General features: G+C 44.1%; 1 protein-coding gene across 3 annotated transcripts in view; it reads right to left on the reverse strand.

Annotated features, from left to right (window-relative positions):
- Positions 1-19,425, reverse strand: part of LOC122562953 (voltage-dependent L-type calcium channel subunit alpha-1S-like) — a 235,396-nt gene that overhangs the window by 62,975 nt on the left and 152,996 nt on the right. For all 3 annotated transcript variants that reach the window (XM_087973777.1, XM_087973778.1, XM_087973779.1), the window contains 4 exons: positions 11,554-11,694; positions 7,464-7,665; positions 5,642-5,800; positions 3,452-3,562 (listed from right to left, as the gene is read on the reverse strand). In XM_087973777.1, the coding sequence (XP_087829903.1) occupies positions 3,452-3,562; positions 5,642-5,800; positions 7,464-7,665; positions 11,554-11,694 (613 nt within the window). The remainder of the gene's footprint in view (positions 1-3,451; positions 3,563-5,641; positions 5,801-7,463; positions 7,666-11,553; positions 11,695-19,425) is intronic.

A 19,425-nucleotide genomic window follows, 5' to 3' on the forward strand; every position in this document is an offset into this window, starting at 1 on the left:
AGAGTTTTCAGGTACACCTGATCAGGTCCTGGGGATTTATCCACCTTTACCCGTTTCAAGACATCCAGCACTTCCTCCTCTGTAATCTGGACATTTTGCAAGGTGTCACCATCTATTTCCCTCCAGTCCATATCTTCCATTTCCTTTTCCACAGTAAATACTGATGCAAAATATTCATTTAGTATCTCCCCCATTTTCTGTGGCTCCACACAAGCCACATTGGAGGAGAGGATGTTCAGTTGCACAGTGAATTATGGAAAAAGTTAAAGTTGGGGAGGGCTCAGCAGAGGAAATTAAATTTCCAGAACAAGTAATAGGACAGAGAGTATGGAAAGGCTCAGAAATCTAAATTCAGGCCCAGCAGATATGGAGACAATTATGAGAAGGGAGACAGTTAATCAGGACTGAGGGGTTTGTACTGAAATGCAAGAAATGAGGTAAATAAGCCTGTAATTGGCAGGTACGATCATGTGAGTATCACAGAGACAGGGCTGCAAGGGGAATAGGGCTGAGAACTGAATATCCAAGGACTCACATCCTATCGAGAGGACAGGTAGATGGGCAGAGGACGCATGGTTGGATTGTTCTTAAGAAATGGAATTAAATCATTAGCAAGAAGTGATACAGAGTTGAAAGACATGTGTACAGAGAGTTGAGAAGCCACAAAGGAGAAACGACCCTGATGGGAGTTATGCTCAGGCCTTCCAGTAGTGGTCAGGATGTGGGGGAGAAATTAAATCAGGAGATTTCATTGCATGCCTACAGTGTGGAAGCAGGTCTTTCAGTCCATCAAGTCCACGCTGCAGATTGAGGGGGAGAAGATTGAATCAGCTATAATGGTATTACAATGGAGTGAAGAGACATGAGGGAGCAGCCGGCTAGAGTTGATCAGAAGTGGAGCCTAGAAGGATAAATGGTAGAGCAGCATTGGCAGGAGTTTGTGGGGGAAATTTCCCTTATTCATAGTCACATCCTGATGACTGACCAAATTCAAGATACTTAATGCATCCTGAAACCCAGTGTCCAGGTAACTCTCCTCCTCCCTGATGTGTTTGACACTCAGACTTCAGCTCATCAATCTGAGCCAGAGTTCTCGAGCGACCAACACTTGCTACAGATGTAGTGACTATGAACCAAAATGGAGTCCATGAACTCCCACAATATACAGTTACAACTCATCACTTGGTCCAACATCTCTATTTTAAGTAATTAATTCTTAATTTGATGTTTGAATATTCCTTCTGGTCTTTTAGTTTGTACGCTGTATATAGAACATAGAACAATACAGAACAGAACAGGCCCTTCGGCCCACGATGTTGTGCCGAACTTCTAACCTAGATTAAGTACCCATCCATGTACCTATCCAAATGCCGCTTAAAGATCGACAATGATTCCGACTCTACCACTCCCACGAGCAGCGCATTCCATGCCCCCACCACTCTCTGGGTAAAGAACCCACCCCTGACATCTCCCCTATACCTTCCACCCTTCACCTTAAATTTATGTCCCCTTGTAACACTCTGATGTACCCGGGGAAAAAGTTTCTGACTGTCTACTCTATCTATTCCTCTGATCATCTTATAAACCTCTATCAAGTCACCCCTCATCCTTCGCCGTTCCAACGAGAAAAGGCCGAGAACTCTCAACCTATCCTCGTACGACTTCCTCTCCATTCCAGGCAACATCCTGGTAAATCTTCTCTGCACCCTCTCCAAAGCTTCCACATCTTTCCTAAAGTGAGGCGACCAGAACTGCACACAGTACTCCAACTGTGGCCTAACCAAAGTCCTGTACAGCTGCAACATCACTTCACGACTCTTGAATTCAATCCCTCTGCTAATGAACGATAATACTCCATAGGCCTTCTTACAAACTCTATCCACCTGAGTGGCAACCTTCAAAGATCTATGTACATAGACCCCAAGATCCCTCTGTTCCTCCACCTGACTAAGAACCCTACCATTAACCCTGTATTCCGCATTCTTATTTGTTCTTCCAAAATGGACAACCTCACACTTGGCAGGGTTGAACTCCATCTGCCACTCCTCAGCCCAGCTCTGCATCATATCTAAGTCCCTCTGCAGCCGACAACAGCCCTCCTCACTGTCCACAACTCCACCTATCTTCGTATCATCTGCAAATTTACTGACCCACCCTTCGACTCCCTCATCTAAGTCATTAATAAAAATTACAAATAGCAGAGGACCCAGAACTGATCCCTGCGGAACTCCACTTGTAACTGGGCTCCAGGCTGAATATTTACCATCTACCACCACTCTCTGCCTTCGACCGGTTAGCCAGTTTTCTATCCAATTGGCCAAATTTCCCTCTATCCCATGCCTCCTGACTTTCCGCATAAGCCTACCATGGGGAACCTTATCAAATGCCTTACTAAAATCCATGTACACTACATCCACTGCTCTACCCTCATCCACATGCTTGGTCACCTCCTTGAAGAATTCAATAAGACTTGTAAGGCAAGACCTACCCTTCACAAATCCGTGCTGGCTGTCCCTAATCAAGCAGTGTCTTTCCAGATACTCATAAATCCTATATTTCTCCTGTTTACTGTAACCTGTCAATTACCTACCAATGAACTTTTGGTTTTCCTGTAATGTCACTTCTATTGTGCTGGGCCTCAGTGATGGGCTTCAATTGATCCTTTGAAAACACCTTACAAACTATGAAGTGAAAAAGTACCTCTTCCCTTCTGCACCGAATTCCCACACTGCCTCCAAATTTCCTGAACTATATATTCACTCAGGCTGTATCTCACTCCAAATGTGAGCTCTCCTTCCTAACTGTGTTTAGTTTACTAATCCAAACTTCAGGAATCTGCATTCCCACAGTAATCCTACAGTCATACCATGGTTACCAGCATTCCCACAATAATCCTACAGAACCCAGCATTCATGCAGTAATCCAATGGTAACCAACATTCCCCACAGTAATCCTACAGGAATGAGCATTCCCACAATAATCCCATGGTAACCAGCATTCCCACAGGAACCAGCATTCCCACAGTAATCCTACAGGAATGAGCATTCCCACAGGCATTCCACAGGAACCAGCACTCCCACAGTAATCCCACGGGAACCAGCATTCCCACAGGAATTCCACAGGAACCAGCATTCCCACCATAATTCCAAAGTAACTACCATTTTCATGAGCTGCCAGAAGGGTTTAGAAGGATATGAGCCAAATGCCGACAAATGAGGCGAGATTATATTAGGATAATTGGATGGCATGGATGAGTAGGACCGAAGGGTCTGTTTCCATGTTGTACAATTCTATGGTTAATAATCCTATAATAACCTACATTTTCACAGTAATCCCATAGTGAACAGCATTCCTGCAGTAATCCCATGGTCACTAGCATTCCCGTGATAGTCAGAATTATAATCTATGAGCCTGAAATTTGATTATTTGCTTCAATCGGCCACATACGTACTTTAGCTTTGAAAGCACAAAGTTTAAAAACCATTTCCAATGCGAATAGCCCAGTGAAAACTACATTCAGCGTGTCCGACAATTGGTTCATCTCCTCTGATTGCTCATAGTGCTGTGGAAAGAGACAGACAGGTCAGGATCCAAGCAGGTATCGCAAGTTACAACAGTGAACATGCCCCTTCAATCCAAGCTGAACCCTCATCCCAACCTGAAACTCCCAATCAGTCCCATATTGTGACCTAAGACCCTCATCCTAAACCTGACTCTCACCCCACACTGACCTCTGACACTCTGCCAACCATGGCTTCCATCAAAACCCTGACTCTTTCACCTCAAACCTCATACCAAGCCCGAACACTAACCTCTATCCAACCCTCACCCTGATCTCTAACCCTTACCCAAAACCTAAACCCCAAACCAAATACACAGAAAATATTCTGATAAAAGGCCAAATTATTATTTAAATGGGAAGCAGATTCAAAGTGCATCAGTGCAGAGGGATCTGGGTGTCTTTGTGCATGAATTACAGAAAATGGGTATGCAGGTGCAGCATATAATAAGAAAGACAAATGGAACACTGCTATTTCTTGTAAAAGGAGTGTTCTTACAACTATATATGACATTGGTGAGACCACATCTGGAATACGGTGTCCAATTTTAGTTTGCTTACTTGAGGGAGGATGTGGTGGCACTGGAGATAGTTCAGAGGAGGGTCCTAAAATTAATTCCAGGGATGAAAGGGCTGTCATACAAGGTGCAGTTGAATACCTTGGCCTTGTACTCACTGGGGTTCAGACGAATGAGGGGGGAATCTGATTGAGGCATATAAAATGCTGAAGGGAATTGATAAGATGGAGGTTGAACAGATGTTTTCCCTTCAGGGAGGGTCTCAAACAAGAGATCATAGCAGCGGCACAGTGACTCAGTGGTTAGCACTGCTGCCTCACAGTACCAGGGACTCTCTGTGTGGAGTTTGCACATTCTCCCCCGTGTCTGTGCGGGTTTCCTCCAGATGCTTCAGTTTCCTCCCACAGTCCAAAGATGTGCAGGTCAGGGTGAATTGCCTGTGCTAAATTGTCCATAGTGTTCAGGGATGTGTGAGTTGGGTGCATTAGTCAGGAATTGGTGTGGACTTGTTGGGCTGAATGGCCTGTTTCCACACTGTAGGAAACCTATGTAATACAGAATGAGAAGAGGTAGGTGCAAAACAGAAATGAGGAAAAACAATTTCTTTCAGAAGTTGTGAATCTGTGGAACTCACTGTCCAGAGTGTATTGGAGGCAGAATCAATCAGTAGATTCAAAAAAGAAAATAGATTCAAAAAAGAAATTGAAAAGCAGAATAAATGGGTGTGGGGCTCAGGCAGGAGAGTTTACTTCAGACCCAGGATAAAATCAGCTGTGATCATGTTAAATGCCAGAGGGTGCTTGAAGGGTTTGACTGCTTACTCCTGTTCCTAATTCCTATATTCCTATATTTACCCAGGGAATATAAGACAGGTTAACATCTGGATTAATCAGCTCATGTCATTGGACAGAGCAGAACAACCAGCCTCTTTCCTGATGAAGCGCTCTTACCCGAAGCGTCGATTCTTCTGCTCCTCAGATGCTGCCTGCCCCGCTGTGCTTTTCCAGCACCACACTCTCAGCTCTGAAATCATTGCCCCCTATCCTCCCACCAAAATCATCCTATGATCTGTGGTTTGTTCACTTCACTCAGCTCACCCTGCACCCAGGCACCTCCTCATCCCCTCACTCATTTCCTCACCCCTGCATTGTTCATTCAATGTCCTGAGGTATTTGAAACCATATCTGTAAGTGACAGCTACATTCATGAGATCAGTGGATATGACCTCTCTTTTCTCAGCTCTCATATGATCATTGGATTTCTTCTGGAGAGATGTTATTGGTTTATTTCTGTTTCAGTTAAGATTGTTGACACCACTGAGAATGGGGAGTGTTGCTAGATTAATGAAAACTTAGTTGACTTCAAGATCCTGACAGAAACGTCCTCCCCACACTCACTCCCTCTGTTCCCAATATTTATTGCCCTGTGTTCCCAAATCCTGCTCCCTCTCTGGCCCAAACCCACCCATTCCACTCTCCCAACCCAGTAACCAATCTCCCCTGCAAACACATGTCCATACAAAGTACATATAATATGTCCATCAATGTGAATAAGCATCACTCACCTGCATCGCGAGACAAACGGTGTTGAGGAGGATGAGGGCAAACATGAGGTATTCAAAGTATGAGGAGGTCACCACATACCACACCTTGTACTGGTATTTGTTCTTGGGAATGTATCTCATGAGGGGTCGTGCCTTCAGGGCATACTGGACACACTGACGCTGCACAGGGAGACAGAAAATAAATTAGCAACACGTCACAGAAAAATACACAGCCTGTGGGAATGAGAGCCAATAGCCAACAAAAACAAAGGCAGACAAAGGATGTGGGTGGGGATTATTACTGTGGTAGGGATTATTCCTTGGATACAGGTTGTGGATGGGATTATTATTAGGTACAGTGTGTGGGTGAGATTTGTTAATGGTACGGGGATTATCACTTGAGGCAAGGTATGGTGGGGATTACTACGGCTGCACAAGGTGTGGGTGAGAATGATCACTGGGGTATGCGTTGTGATTAAGGATTGTTATTGGAGTACGGGGTGTGGGTTCGGATTGTGACTGGACTATGGGGACTCAGAGGGAATTGCTAATGGCACACAGAGTGTGATTGGGGAATATTACTGTGATACAAGGTATGGGTGGGATATATTACTGGGTACCCCTAGTATGGCTGGAGCATGTCACTGGCATATAGAGTGTTAGTGGGGTAGATTACTGGTGTATGGGTGTGGGAGGGGTGTATTGCTCGGGTAAGATGTGTAGGTGGGATTTGTCACTCAGGTCCAATATGAGGGATTATTACTGCTGTATGGGGCTTTGGTGCACCTTGTTATTGGGGTGTAGGTGGGGATTATTACTGGGTATAGAGGGTGGGTTGGGATAGTTCCCTGGGTGTAAGGTGTGGGTGAGGATCATTTCTCAGGAATAAGGTGTGGGGGCAGTTTGTAACTCGGGTAAAGAGCGTGGACAAGGGTTATTGCTTGGGTAGGAGGTGTGAATGAGAAATGTTGCTTCAATTCGAGTTGTGGGCAAGCATTATTACGCGGGTATGGGATATAAATGAGAATTTCTACCCTGGTATGAGGTGTGGACAACTAATGCTATTCAGGTACAGCATATGGACGAGGATTGTTACTTTTTAGCAAGTATGGGTGAGGAATTTTACTTGGGTCCAGGTGCAGTGAGGTTTGCTAGCAGAGCATGAGGTGTACCCAACGAATGCTAATTGCGTACGAGCTGTTGAAGATTTTTACTTAGGCTCTCTCGGTGGGAGAACATTTTGTTGATAGTGATCACAACCTTTACTATAGCCATGGTGAAGTTTAGGAGCAGATAGTATGGGAAAGTATTTAATTGGGGGAGGGGAAATTCCAATGCCATTAGGCAGGAACTGTGGAGCATAAACTGGGAGCAGATATTCTCAGGGAAATGCACAACAGAAATGTGGAGGTTGTTCAGGGAGCACTTGCTGATAGTGCTGGACAGGTTTGTCCCCCTGGGGCAAGGAAGGGATGGTAGCGTGAAGGAACCTTGGATGACAAGGGATGTGGAACATTTTGTCAACAGGAAGCAGGAAGCTTATTTAAGGTTGAGGAAGCAAAGATCAGACAGGGCTCTAGAGAGTTACAAGATAGTAGCCAGAAAGGAACTGAAGAATGAACTTAGATCTAGAAGGGAGCATGGAAAAGCCTTGGGGGATAGGATTAAGGAAAACTCCAAGGTGTTACTCAGATACGGGCTATGAATGAGAATTGTTACTCAAGCATGGGGTGAGGACAAGGATTGTTAATTGGGCACGGGCTGTGAATGATGATTGTTACTCGGATACAGGCTATGGTTGAGGATTGTTACTCGGGTACGAGCCGAGGGCGAGGATCGTTACCTGGTTTTTGTCGAGCTCACAGTTCTTGTATTCAGCCTCTCCCTGTTCCTGGAACGTTACAATAACAAACCCCACAAAGATATTCATCATGAAGAAAGCAATGAGAATGATGTAGATGATGAAGAATATTGAAATGCCAACTCGGTAGTTGTAGATAGGGCCCATGTCTTCAGTGTGAGAGTCAATGGCTTTGTACAATAACCTGATGGCAGAGACAACAGTTACCTCTAGTCTGGGTATTTAGTCAGCGCCCTGTGTAATCCCCACCTCCACTCGCTTTGTTAGATCAATCCCATACCAAATCTTGATTGCAACTTGACAAGAGGAAAGTAAATAAGGGGAACCAGGGAAATCCTTCAGTTGAGATACTCACCCTAGCCCTAATAAGTGCTCAAAGTATTCAAGCCCAAGTACAAGTGGAAGCACAGCTTAAAATAAACTCATAATCAGTTTACTCAATGAAACAAGTGGTTTTGACAGAGATTCTGAGTGCTCCTCCAAAATGCAAACAATTATTAAGAATCTCGAGTACCCCTCCCTCAGTACTCATCGGGCCCTTCCCTCTGTAGATGGGGAGGTGGTGGTGGCGTAGTGGTAATGATTAGTAGTCCAGAACCCCAGTTAATGATCTTGAGACACAGGTTCAAATCTGATCGTAGCAGATGGTAAAATTAGATATAAATAAAAAATATCTGCAATAAAAAACTTGCCCAATGGCAACCACGTAAATATTATTGATTGTCGTAAAAGCCCCCTGATTCACAACGGTATTTCAGGGAAGAAAACTGCCATTTTTGCCTGGTCTGGCCTATGCATGACTCGAGACCCACAGCAGTGTGGCTGGCTCTGAACTGCCACCCAGTCATAAATGCTGGTCAGTGTGCCCCCATCTCATGATCTGGAGAAGCCGGTGTTGGACTGGGGTACACTAAGTTAAAAGTCACACAACACTAGGTTATAGTCCAACAGGTTTATTTGGAAGCACTAGCTTTCGGAGCATTGCTCCTTCATCAGGTGGTTGTAGAGCATAAGATCATAAGACACAGAATTTATAGCAAAAGTTTACAGTGTGATGTAACTGAAATTATGTATTGAAACAGACCTGGATTGTTTGTTAAGTCTCTTATCTTTTAGAATGAACATGCTGGTTTCAGTTCTTTCACATGTAAATTGCAGAACCTTTTTGAAGTTATATTCTCAAGTGAACTTTAACAATTGGTGTCATGTTGGCCCAGATAATGATTGAAGATGTGAGGTGTCCTGTGTGAGGCTGTCTGTGCCACAATGTTCAAACTGATTCTAATCTAAAAAATAGATTTACAGAATCTTACATGGATTCATGCAGTTTTTGAGCAAAATAAAATGAACTCTGCAAGTACAAATTCACCCCACAAACTGATATATGTGGGTGGGTGTGGTGGTGGGGGGGGCTATGAGTGTGAGTGTGTGTATGTATGTGAGTGTGAGTGTAAAGGGGTATAAGTCAGTGAGAGGGTGCATGCGTGCATGTGAGTGTGTGTGTAAACGTATGAGAGAGAGCTTGTGTATGAGAGAGGGTCTGCATGAGTGTATGAGTTTATAGGCCTGTGTGTGTGTCTGTAGAAGTGCCTGTGTGTCGGAATGTGTGTGTGAAGGAGTGTCTGTATGTCTGTTTGCGTGTCTGTGAGTCTGCATCTGTCTGTGAGTGTGTGCGTGTGTGTGTATAGTGCAGTGGAGTCACCTATAGTATGACATGAATCCAAGCTCAAAGGCATGTAGAAGGTATTTTGAAACCCATTATACAGGGGACCCCCAGCTTCTGTCGCGACACTACAGATTTCTTAACACCCACAGACCAGTCGAACCGGGAACATTCCTCGTCACAGTGGACGTTTCCGCACTCTACACCAGCATCCCCCACAATGATGGCATCGCAGCAACAGCCTCAGTACTCAACACCAACAACTGCCAATCTCCAAACACCATCCTACAACTCATCCGCTTTATCCTCGATCACAACGTCTTCACCTTTGACAACCAGTTCTTCATCCAGACACACGGAACAGCCATAGGGACCAAATTTGCGTCCCAATATGCCAACATCTTCATGCACAGGTTCAAACAAGACTTCTTCTCTCTGCAGGATCTCCAACCAACATTGTACACCAGGTACATTGACGACATTTTCCTCCTCTGCACCCATGGCGAGGAGTCACCGAAAAAACTACAAAGTGATATCAACGAGTTTCATCCCATCATCAAACTCACCATGGACTACTCTCGTCTATCTGTCTCATTCTTGGGCACATGCGTCTCGATTAAGGATGGGTATCTCAGCACCACACTCTACCACAAACCCACGGATAACCTCACAATGCTACACTTCTCCAGCTTCCACCTAAAATATATTAAAACAGCCATCCCTAACGGACAAGCCCTACGCATACACAGGATCTGCTCAGGTGAGGAGGAACGTGACGGACACCTGGAAGTACTCAGGGATGCCCTCACAAGAATGGGGTACGATGCTCAACTCATCGACCGCCAGTTCCGACGTGCCACAACAAGGAACCATAACGACCTCCTCAGGAGACAGACACGTGCTGCAACTGACAGGGTACCCTTCATTGTCCAGTACTTCCCAGGAGCCGAAAAACTACACCTTGTTCTTCACGGCCTGCAACACATTATCATTGAGGATGAGCACCTCACCAAGACCTTCCCCACACCTTCACTTCTCACTTTTAAACAACCACCAAATCTCAAACAGATCATTGTTCTTAGTAAACTCCCTGGTTTCAGGACAACAGCATACACCCCTGTCACCATCGATGCTGTGACACAGATACCACCATTATCTGTGGAGACGCCTCCCAACATGTACATGGCAGGTACTCATGCGACTAAGCCAACGTTGTCGATCTCATACACTGAAGGCAAGGAGGCCCTGAGGCATGGTACATTGGCGAGACCGAGCAGAGGCTACGCCAACGGATGAATGGACACTGCACAACAATCAACAGACAGGAGGGTTCCCTCCCAGTCAAAGAACACTTCAGCGGTCTGGGACATTTGACCTCGGACCTTTGGGTGACCGTCCTCCAAGGCAGACTTTGGGACAGACAACAATGCAAAGTGGCCAAGCAGAGACTGATAGCCAGGTTCAGTACCCATGGGGATGGCCTCTACTGGGACCTTGGGTTCATGTCACACTATAGGTGACCCCACCGCACTAGACACACACACACACACAGACACACACACAGACATAGACACACAGACACGCACACACACAAACATAGACACACACATACACACTCCTACAGACATACACACACTCACGCAGACTGTCTCTCATACACAGGCCCTTTCTCATACACTCACACATACACTCTCAAACTCTCACACACCCTCTCACAGACTTATATCCCTTTACACTCATACTCACATACATACACACACTCTCTCACAGACACCCAATAAGCCCCCCCAAACACACACTCACATGCACACATACACATATGAGTTTATGGGGTGAATTTATACTTGCAGAATTACGTTCTATTTTGCTCAAAAACTGCATGAATCCATGTAAGATTCTGTAAATACCTTTTTTAGAAATAGAATCCGCCTCACACAGGGCACCTCACACCTTCAATACATTATCTGGGCCAACATGACACCAATTGTTAAATTCACTTGAGAATATAACTTTAAAAAAGTTTTGCGATTTACGTATGAAAGAACTGAAACCAGCATGTTCATTCTAAAAGATGAGAGACTTAACAAACAATCCAGGTCTTTTTCAATATATAATTTCAGTTACATCACACTGTAAACTTTTGCTATAAATTCTGTGTGCTATGATGTTATGCTCCATAACCACTTGATGAAGGAGCAGCGCTCTGAAAACTAGTGCTTCCAAATAAATCTGTTGGACTATAACCTGGTGATGTGTGATTTTTAACTTCCCACATCTCATGAATGTATAAAAATACTCACTCGATCCCTTCCCCAGGACCACTATCCCTGCCCTCAGTACACAGCCCTTCCCTCAGTACACACTCAGCCCTACCCTCAGGTCCAACCAGAGCCCACTCTTGGTACTCACTGGGGCCACCCCTCGAAGGTGGAAACTGTGAAGAGAGCCATCATCGCCAACAGCACATTGTCAAAATTGAAGTCGCTATTAACCCACATTCGCTCCTGGACTGACAGCTGATCTGGTTCAGTATAGACAATGAACTGGCCTCTGAGAGAGAGAAGGAGAAAGGAGGGAACAGGAAAGAGGGTGGGGAGGGATAGAAAATAGAGAGAGGGGTAAGAGGTTCGCGAGAGTGGAGTGAGGCGATGGAAGATGAAGAGAGTGAAAGAGGTAGAAAGGAGGCAGAGGGTCAGTGGGAGAGATTGAAGGGGGAGACACAATGGAGAGGAGAGGGAGTAGGAAGAAAGGGAAATAGGGGAACATAATGGGAAGGAGTGTGGGGTGGTGGAGTGGAGTGGAGAGACAGGAGGGATGAAAGTAAGTGAGAGGAGGCAGAAATACAAGAGGGAGAGAAGGAGGGAGAGGCATATGTGGAGAAAGGGGGCAGAGACAGAGGACCAGGAATGGGTGAGAGTGAGAAAAAGAGCACAAGGAGGTGGGAAGTAGAGTGGGGAGAAAGGATGAGAAAGACAAAGGGATGGGAGAGAAAGTGAGAATGAGAGAGAGGGAGGAGAGGAAGAAAGACATAATGACTGCAGTTTTCAACAGATTTTCAAATTTGGTAGAATAAGTTGAGAAGGATGTTACATGGTAAACAGAAATCTTGGTTTTATCACTGAGACACTAAATACAACAACAAGAAAATTATGCTGAAACCTTAAAGAAGAACTGATCAACCCCAACAATCATATCAGTTTCAATTCTATGCATCACTTTAGGAAGGACATTAAGGCTAGAGAAAGTGTAGAGCAGAGTTTTACTGGAATGATTCCAAGATGATGGACAGACTGCAGAAGCTGAGACTGTTATAGAGGTTTAAGAGCTTTTTTAACAGATGTTCCAAATGATGACAGATTTTGATCAGATAGATGTAGTTAATGTAAGGAGTCTGACAAACAATGCAGTTGAGGTGAGGTACAAATTAAAACATAGGGCCGAGATGTCAACACTGACACTGAGACACGGGTGAGAGAAGGGCAGGTTTGAGCAGTCCAATATCCCAGGATACAGGATAAAAGATGTCACAATTTTAATCACGGAATCTATTACAGCAGTTAGGAGGGATGAGGCATATGAATAGAACTTAAAAACCAGAGCGCAGCAATCACATTGCTGGGAGTTACTGTAAGCCCCCGACAGTCTGAGAGAAGAGCAGATAGTTAGGCAAGTTTCAGGGAAGCGTAAAAGTAATAGGGTGGCAATATCAGGAGATTTCAACTTCCCCAAAATTAACTGGGGTAATCAGAGCGTGAAAGGCTTGGAGGGAGCAGAATTCTTCAAATGCATCCAGGACAGCTTTTTAAGCCAGTACACAGAAGACCCTATAAGAGAGGGGACAGTCTAGAATTCACTTTAGGTCACAAAATTTGTCAAGTGGTTGAAGTGCCACTGAGGTACAGCAGGCAGCGATTATAACTCTGTTATATTCAAGATTGTTATGGAAAAAGACAAAAATGGGCCTGAAATCAATGTTCTCAACTGAGGAAGGCTGATTTCAATCAGATCAGATATCGTTTATCCGGTGTGCACTGGGAGCAGATATTTTCAGGTAAATCTGTTTCAGAACAATTGGATACATTCAAGAAAGAAATTTGGAGAGTACAGGGTCAACATGTAAAAGTCCTGTGAATCTGGATATTGAAGGATAAATAGCATTGGAATAAGAGAAAAAGGGAGGCTCAAAACAGAAGTCCTACAGGAGTATGGAATATGCAACAGGGAACTTAAAAAGGAAAGGAGAGCTCAAAGAGGATATGAAAGGATACTGGTAGGTAAAATAGAGAAAAATCCAAAGTTGCCTCATACATCCATTAAAGATAAAGGATAATGAAGAAAGAGTAATTTATGTATGGAGCCAGGTAGGATTCAAAATGAACACTTTGTGTTGGTGTTTACTGGTGGGAGGGACCATATACCTAGAGAAATCAGTAAGAACAACTGTGAGCTGAAAATGTGTTGCTGGAAAAGCGCAGCAGGTCAGGCAGCATCCAAGGAACAGGAGAATCGACGTTTCGGGCATAAGCCCTTCTTCAGGATTCCTGAAGAAGGGCCTATGCCCGAAACATCGATTCTCCTGTTCCTTGGATGCTGCCTGACCTGCTGCGCTTTTCCAGCAACACATTTTCAGCTCTGATCTCCAGCATCTGCGGTCCTCACTTTCTCCTCGAAGAACGACTGTGATACAATTTTAAATTAGGTTCTGAGTAGTCTGGCAGATTTAAAAGCAGATATATCTCCAACGCCAAATGAAATGTATCCCATTTGAGTGAGGAAAGGAATAAAATAGCAGGAATGCTTACAAAAAATTTCAATTCCTCTCTGGCCACAAGAGAGGCTCCATAGGACTGGAGGACAATCAGTGTGGCACCATTATTCTGGAAAGAAGCAAGGGATAAACCATGAAACTACAGGCTAGTTCGTTTAATCTCGGCGGTGGAGAAATGATTGGAAGCAATTCTGAGGGACAAAATTAATTTGCATAGGAGAGGCAGGGTTCAATCAAGAACAGGCAGCATGGTCTTGTTAAGGGGAGACCATGTCTGACCAACTTGAATGAGTTTTCTGAAGAGGTGACCAGGTGTGTAGATGAGGGCAATGCTTTTGATGTGTTTAGTCCTCACTTTCTCCTCATGCTTTTGATTTGGTCGACTAGGACTTCAGCAAGACTCCTGGTAAGTTCCTACCATGGGAGATTGATAGCAAAGCTAGGAGTCAATGGGATCCAAGAAAATTTGGCAAGTTGGATTCACAATTGGCTGAGTGGGTTGGAAGCAGAGGGTAATGTCTGCGTGGGTTTCCTCCCGGTGCTCCTGCTTCCTCCCACAATCCAAAGATGTGCAAGTTCGGTGAACTGGCCACATTAACTTACCCATAGTGATCAGGGATGTGCAGGTTAAGTGCATTAGTTAGGGGTAAATGTAGAGTAATAGGGTAGGGGTATAGGTCTGGGTGGGTTACTCTTTGGAGGCTGAGCTTGCTGGGCCGAATGGCCTGTTTCCACACTGTAGGGATTCTATGAAATTGAATTCAACCCGAATATCCAGCTAAGTGTGAGGTGATGCACTTGAGCGGGACAAACAAGACAGGGGAATACATGATGAACGTAGGGCCCGAGGAAGCATCAAGGATCAGAAGGACCATGGTGTGCATATATATACCAGACACTTAAGATATCAGGACAGGTGGATAAAATGGTTAAGAAGGCACAAGATGTAAAAGCAGGGAGGTTATACTAGAACTGTATAATATGTTGGTTAGGCCTCAGCTCGAGCATGTGTGCAGTTCTGAAATCCACAAGGTGCAGAGGAGATTTACCAGGATGTTGCCATGGTGGGAGAATTTCAGACATGAAGAGAGATTTGACAGACTAGGGTAGTTTTCCTTCGAACAGTGGAGATTGACAGGGGACATGATTAAGATGTATAAAGTTATGAGGACAGAGATAGGATAGACAGCAACAAACTTACCCCCTTGATGGAGGGATCAACGACCAGGAACATCAATTTAAGGTCAGGGCAGGAGATTTGGAGGGGCTGTGAGGAAAGGTTTTTCACCCAGAGGGTGGTCGGGTTCTAGAGCCCACTGCTTGTAAAGGTGGTAGAGGCAGAAACCTTTAGAACATTTAAGAATTATTTAGATGCCCACTTGTGATTCTGTATACAACGCCAAGAGCTGGGAAATGCAATTTGATGAAGGGCTTTTGTCCGAAACATCGATTTTACTGCTCCTCGGATACTGCCTGAACTGCTGTGCTCTTCCAGCACCACTAATCCAGAATCTGGTTTCCAGCATCTGCAGTCATTGTTTTTACCGAATTAGAATAATTAGGCTGTTGTTTTTGACAAAAGCAGATATGATGGGCTGAAGGGCCTTTTTTTGTGCTGTAGGTCTCTATGATAAGGAGGAAGCATTTGAAAATATAAGGAACAATAACAGACAACACAGGTTAAGTAGAAAAATTAGCAGAGATGAATTGACAAGTTTTTTTAGTGATTTGAGATGTTATATTTTTTGGATCCTACAAATTCAAAATAATCACCCTTTTCGATTCAGAGGACCATCTTCACTCCTTATATTCCTTGCTGCTCCCTGTGCCTGGTGCCTGAGACACTGGAGCAGTAAATGTGGCACCCTGGCAGTACAGTCATGTGACAATCACTTCCAAGCTCTTCAAGAATTACATAACAATATGACATCCCTTTCTTTAAAACACACTGGAATAGTCATATTGATATAGTGATCATTAACTTTCCTTAATTATCTAAAGATTAACAATTTCTTTTTGATTAATCAGAACATCTTCAGAGTTTGATAATCTTTTTTTTCCTTAAGATATCATTCATGCTATTGCTCTGGTGGTAAAATGTATCTCTATCCTTAGAATTCAGTGCTGTCACTGTAAGCTGGCACACCGCTCAGGCAATGTTGCAGCTGGTGTCATAGGAGCTGTGTCAATGTTCCTAATGTGTCTCTTGTTAGTGATACCATTGATGTTGTTTCAGTTGGCTGTTGACCATGTTGGTGACCATGTTGACCTTCTTTCATTTTCCAACTCGGGTATTGGTCGAATATGAATTCTGTTCCTTCTTATTTGCTCACCAGTTTCGGTTTATTGATAGAGTTTCTGACTCATTATCAATGTTTACCTGATTTTCACAATTGGATCCTCTATGTACAGCTGTCCTTTCAGCCACTCAGCACAGCGTTTAAATATTGACGTCCTTCTGCCTGTGCATTAATAAGTAGCTGAGTGACTGGCTTTTGTCTGTCTTAGAATGTGTCTCCTTGCACACATCTTCCCTGAGAATGTTGAAACTCCGCGGAGTGATTCTGACCCTGCTCATCACCAATTTTCTTCATTGTCTCTCTCACATTTACCATATTTTTTGAAAAGCGAAGCATGGAGGAACTCATGGCCTGGGTCATGCCGAGAAACAGCTCTCCTCTTTCTCATCTCTTTCACTTTCATTTCAGAGGTAGCTGTAACTTTTTCAGGATTTGGCTCGACTCCATCAGGCATGTGCATCATTCTGAAGAACTGGTCTTTTTCACAATGCATTTCTCTGCAAACAACTTGATCCCAGTTTTCCTGGATTGCTCCATGGCGTTGGCTGGATGTTTTTCACCTACACCATAGATTTGGATATCATTAGCGATGCTGACCACCCCTTTACATCACCAGTATGTCATATCCATATACTGCTGGAACACATTGTCACCAATTTAAGGCCAAATCATTGAAACAGGAATTGAAGCCAGCCCAGGATGTGTCAAATGTTGTCATTAGCAAAGATTCCTCACCAGGCTTCATGTTCAGGTAGCCATTTCTGCCATTGGGTTTCGTGAATACGTCAGAGGTATATATCATGGTGTCATCTCTTCCAGGGTTAACATGAGGTCATGATTCCTCACTGTAGCTTCATTACGATCTTTGGGATTCAGGCAAATCCTTTGCCATCTACTTGCCTTCTCACTTACCAAAATGAGATTTACTCAACTGTAGGCTCTGTGACTATAGTGATCACTTCATTTTTTTCCACCATTGGGAATTCTCTACGATTCCCTTTTGTTCTATTGCGATTTCACATGGAGGTTAAATCATTGGCTTCATTGTTGGATCAATAAGCAATATTCATGCCACACAAATACCAAGTAATGACTATCTCCAGCGAGAGACAATCAAATCATTGTTCCATGACATTCAATGACATTTCCATCAATGAATTCCCTCACTATTGACATTCTGAAGGTTACCATTGACCAGAAACTGAACTGGGCTAGCCATGTAAATATATGATTACAAAAGCAGGTCAGAAGATAGGAACCCCACAGTGAGTAACTCACTTTCTAAATCCCAAAGCCTGTCCACTATCAATAAGCACAAATCAGGATTGTGATGGAATACTTCCCACGGTGGCTCAGTGGTTAGCACTGCTGCCTCACAGCACCAGGGTCCCAGGTTTGATTCCAGCCTCGGGTGACAGTCTGTGTGGAGTTTGCACATGCTCCCTGTGTCTGTGTGGGTTTCCTCTGGGTGCTCTGGTTTCCTCCCACAGTCCAAAGATGTGCAGGTCAGGTGAATTGGCTATGCTAAATTGTCCATAGTTGTTAGGTGCATTAGTCAGGGGGTGGGTTACTCTTCGGAGGGTTGGTGTGGAATTGTTGGGCCGAAGGGCCTGTTTCCACACTGTAGGGAATCTAATCTAATCTAATCTCCAACAACACTCAAGAAACTGGATACCATTCAGGACAAAAAATCTACTTGATTGACACTTATCCACCACTTTCATCATTCACTCCCTTCACTGCAAACAATGATGAATTCACTTCCGAACAACACTATCCCGATACACCATAAGGACTGTACAGGTTCAAGAAGGCAGCTCACAAAAACTTTCTCAAGGGCAATTAGGGATAGGCAATTACTGCTGTTTGGGGTAAGTGATGTCCACTTACCCCAAACAAATATAAAGAAATACTGATGTGATGGTCTAAATCTCCAAAGCATCCTAACATCTCACTAAAATACACTGGACACATTTGTATCAGATCTTTCTTGCTTCTGATGAAAATGTTTTTCAATAGCTATATTACCTTCAACCCTCAGCACTGCCTCCTTCATCAGTTAACTGGGATATGCTACAGTTCTACTCAACGCCAGGAAGTCAGACCCATTGTTTCTGTGATGTGGAACATACCGATAACATTTTGTCCTTTAAAGGTCCCACACATTTGGGTTGTTCCTGAAGAAGGGCCTGTGCCCGAAACGTCGAATCTCCTGTTCCCTGGATGCTGCCTGACCTGCTGTGCTGTTCCAGCAATAAAGTTTCAACTTTGATCTCCAGCATCTGCAGACCTCACTTTCTCCTCGTTGTTCCTATCAGGCAAATCACAGACTCCCCATAAGTTATTAGCATGATGTTTCTTAGTTTCAAATCATCTTTCCTTGGGTAACAAATGCCTTTTAAATGTTTTAGAAAGATCTCCTGGTCACGTCTGAGTGAGATGATGTTAGTCAGTGCTCCGGTGAGGTTTATGGTTCCAGGTGTATTTCCCAACATCCCCCTGATTTGAATGTTTACATGAATTTCTTTCCTCTGGGAACTGTCACATTTGGATATTTCCTGTAGTTTGACTGACCCTATATCGACTGTGTTTGCAAATTCATCATCTTCCAGCTACAGTTCATTTTGGTTTGTTTTCCTTCTTATTTGTACTGTTGCACTGTCTCAGATAACTCCTCGATTATCTGTTTTCCTTCTTCCAGTGATTGGATTTTCCTCAAACTCTGCAGTTAGATCCATATGAAAGACATTTTCTTCTGTCCATCCACTAGTCCTGCATGTTTTTCATTCCTTCATTCCTCTTTTGAACTGAACTGAAAGCTAAGTCTTTGGGTAGTCAGCATCTTTACCATGCACTGGTACTGTCTGTATATGCTCTGGCAGTGTGTACCTGTGCCCTGGTACTGTCTGTATATGCACTGGCAGTGCGTACCTGTGCCCTGGTACTGTCGGTATATGCTCTGGCAGTGTGTACCCGTGCCCTGGTACCGTCTGTATATGCACTAGCAGTGCATCCCTGTGCCCTAGTACTGTCTGTATATGCACTGTCAGTGTGTACCTGTGCCCTGGTACTGTCTGTATATGCTCTGGCAGTGTGTACCCATGCCCCTAGTACTGTCTGTATATGGTCTGGCAGTGTGTACCTGAGCCCTCATACTGTCTGTATATGGTCTGGCAGTGTGTACCCGTGCCCTAGTACCGTCTGTATATGCAC

The sequence above is a fragment of the Chiloscyllium plagiosum genome, unplaced genomic scaffold, assembly GCF_037043375.1.
Source record: "Chiloscyllium plagiosum isolate Xiang-an unplaced genomic scaffold, Cpla_swu_hap1 HiC_scaffold_26, whole genome shotgun sequence".
NCBI classification, from domain to species: domain Eukaryota; kingdom Metazoa; phylum Chordata; class Chondrichthyes; order Orectolobiformes; family Hemiscylliidae; genus Chiloscyllium; species Chiloscyllium plagiosum.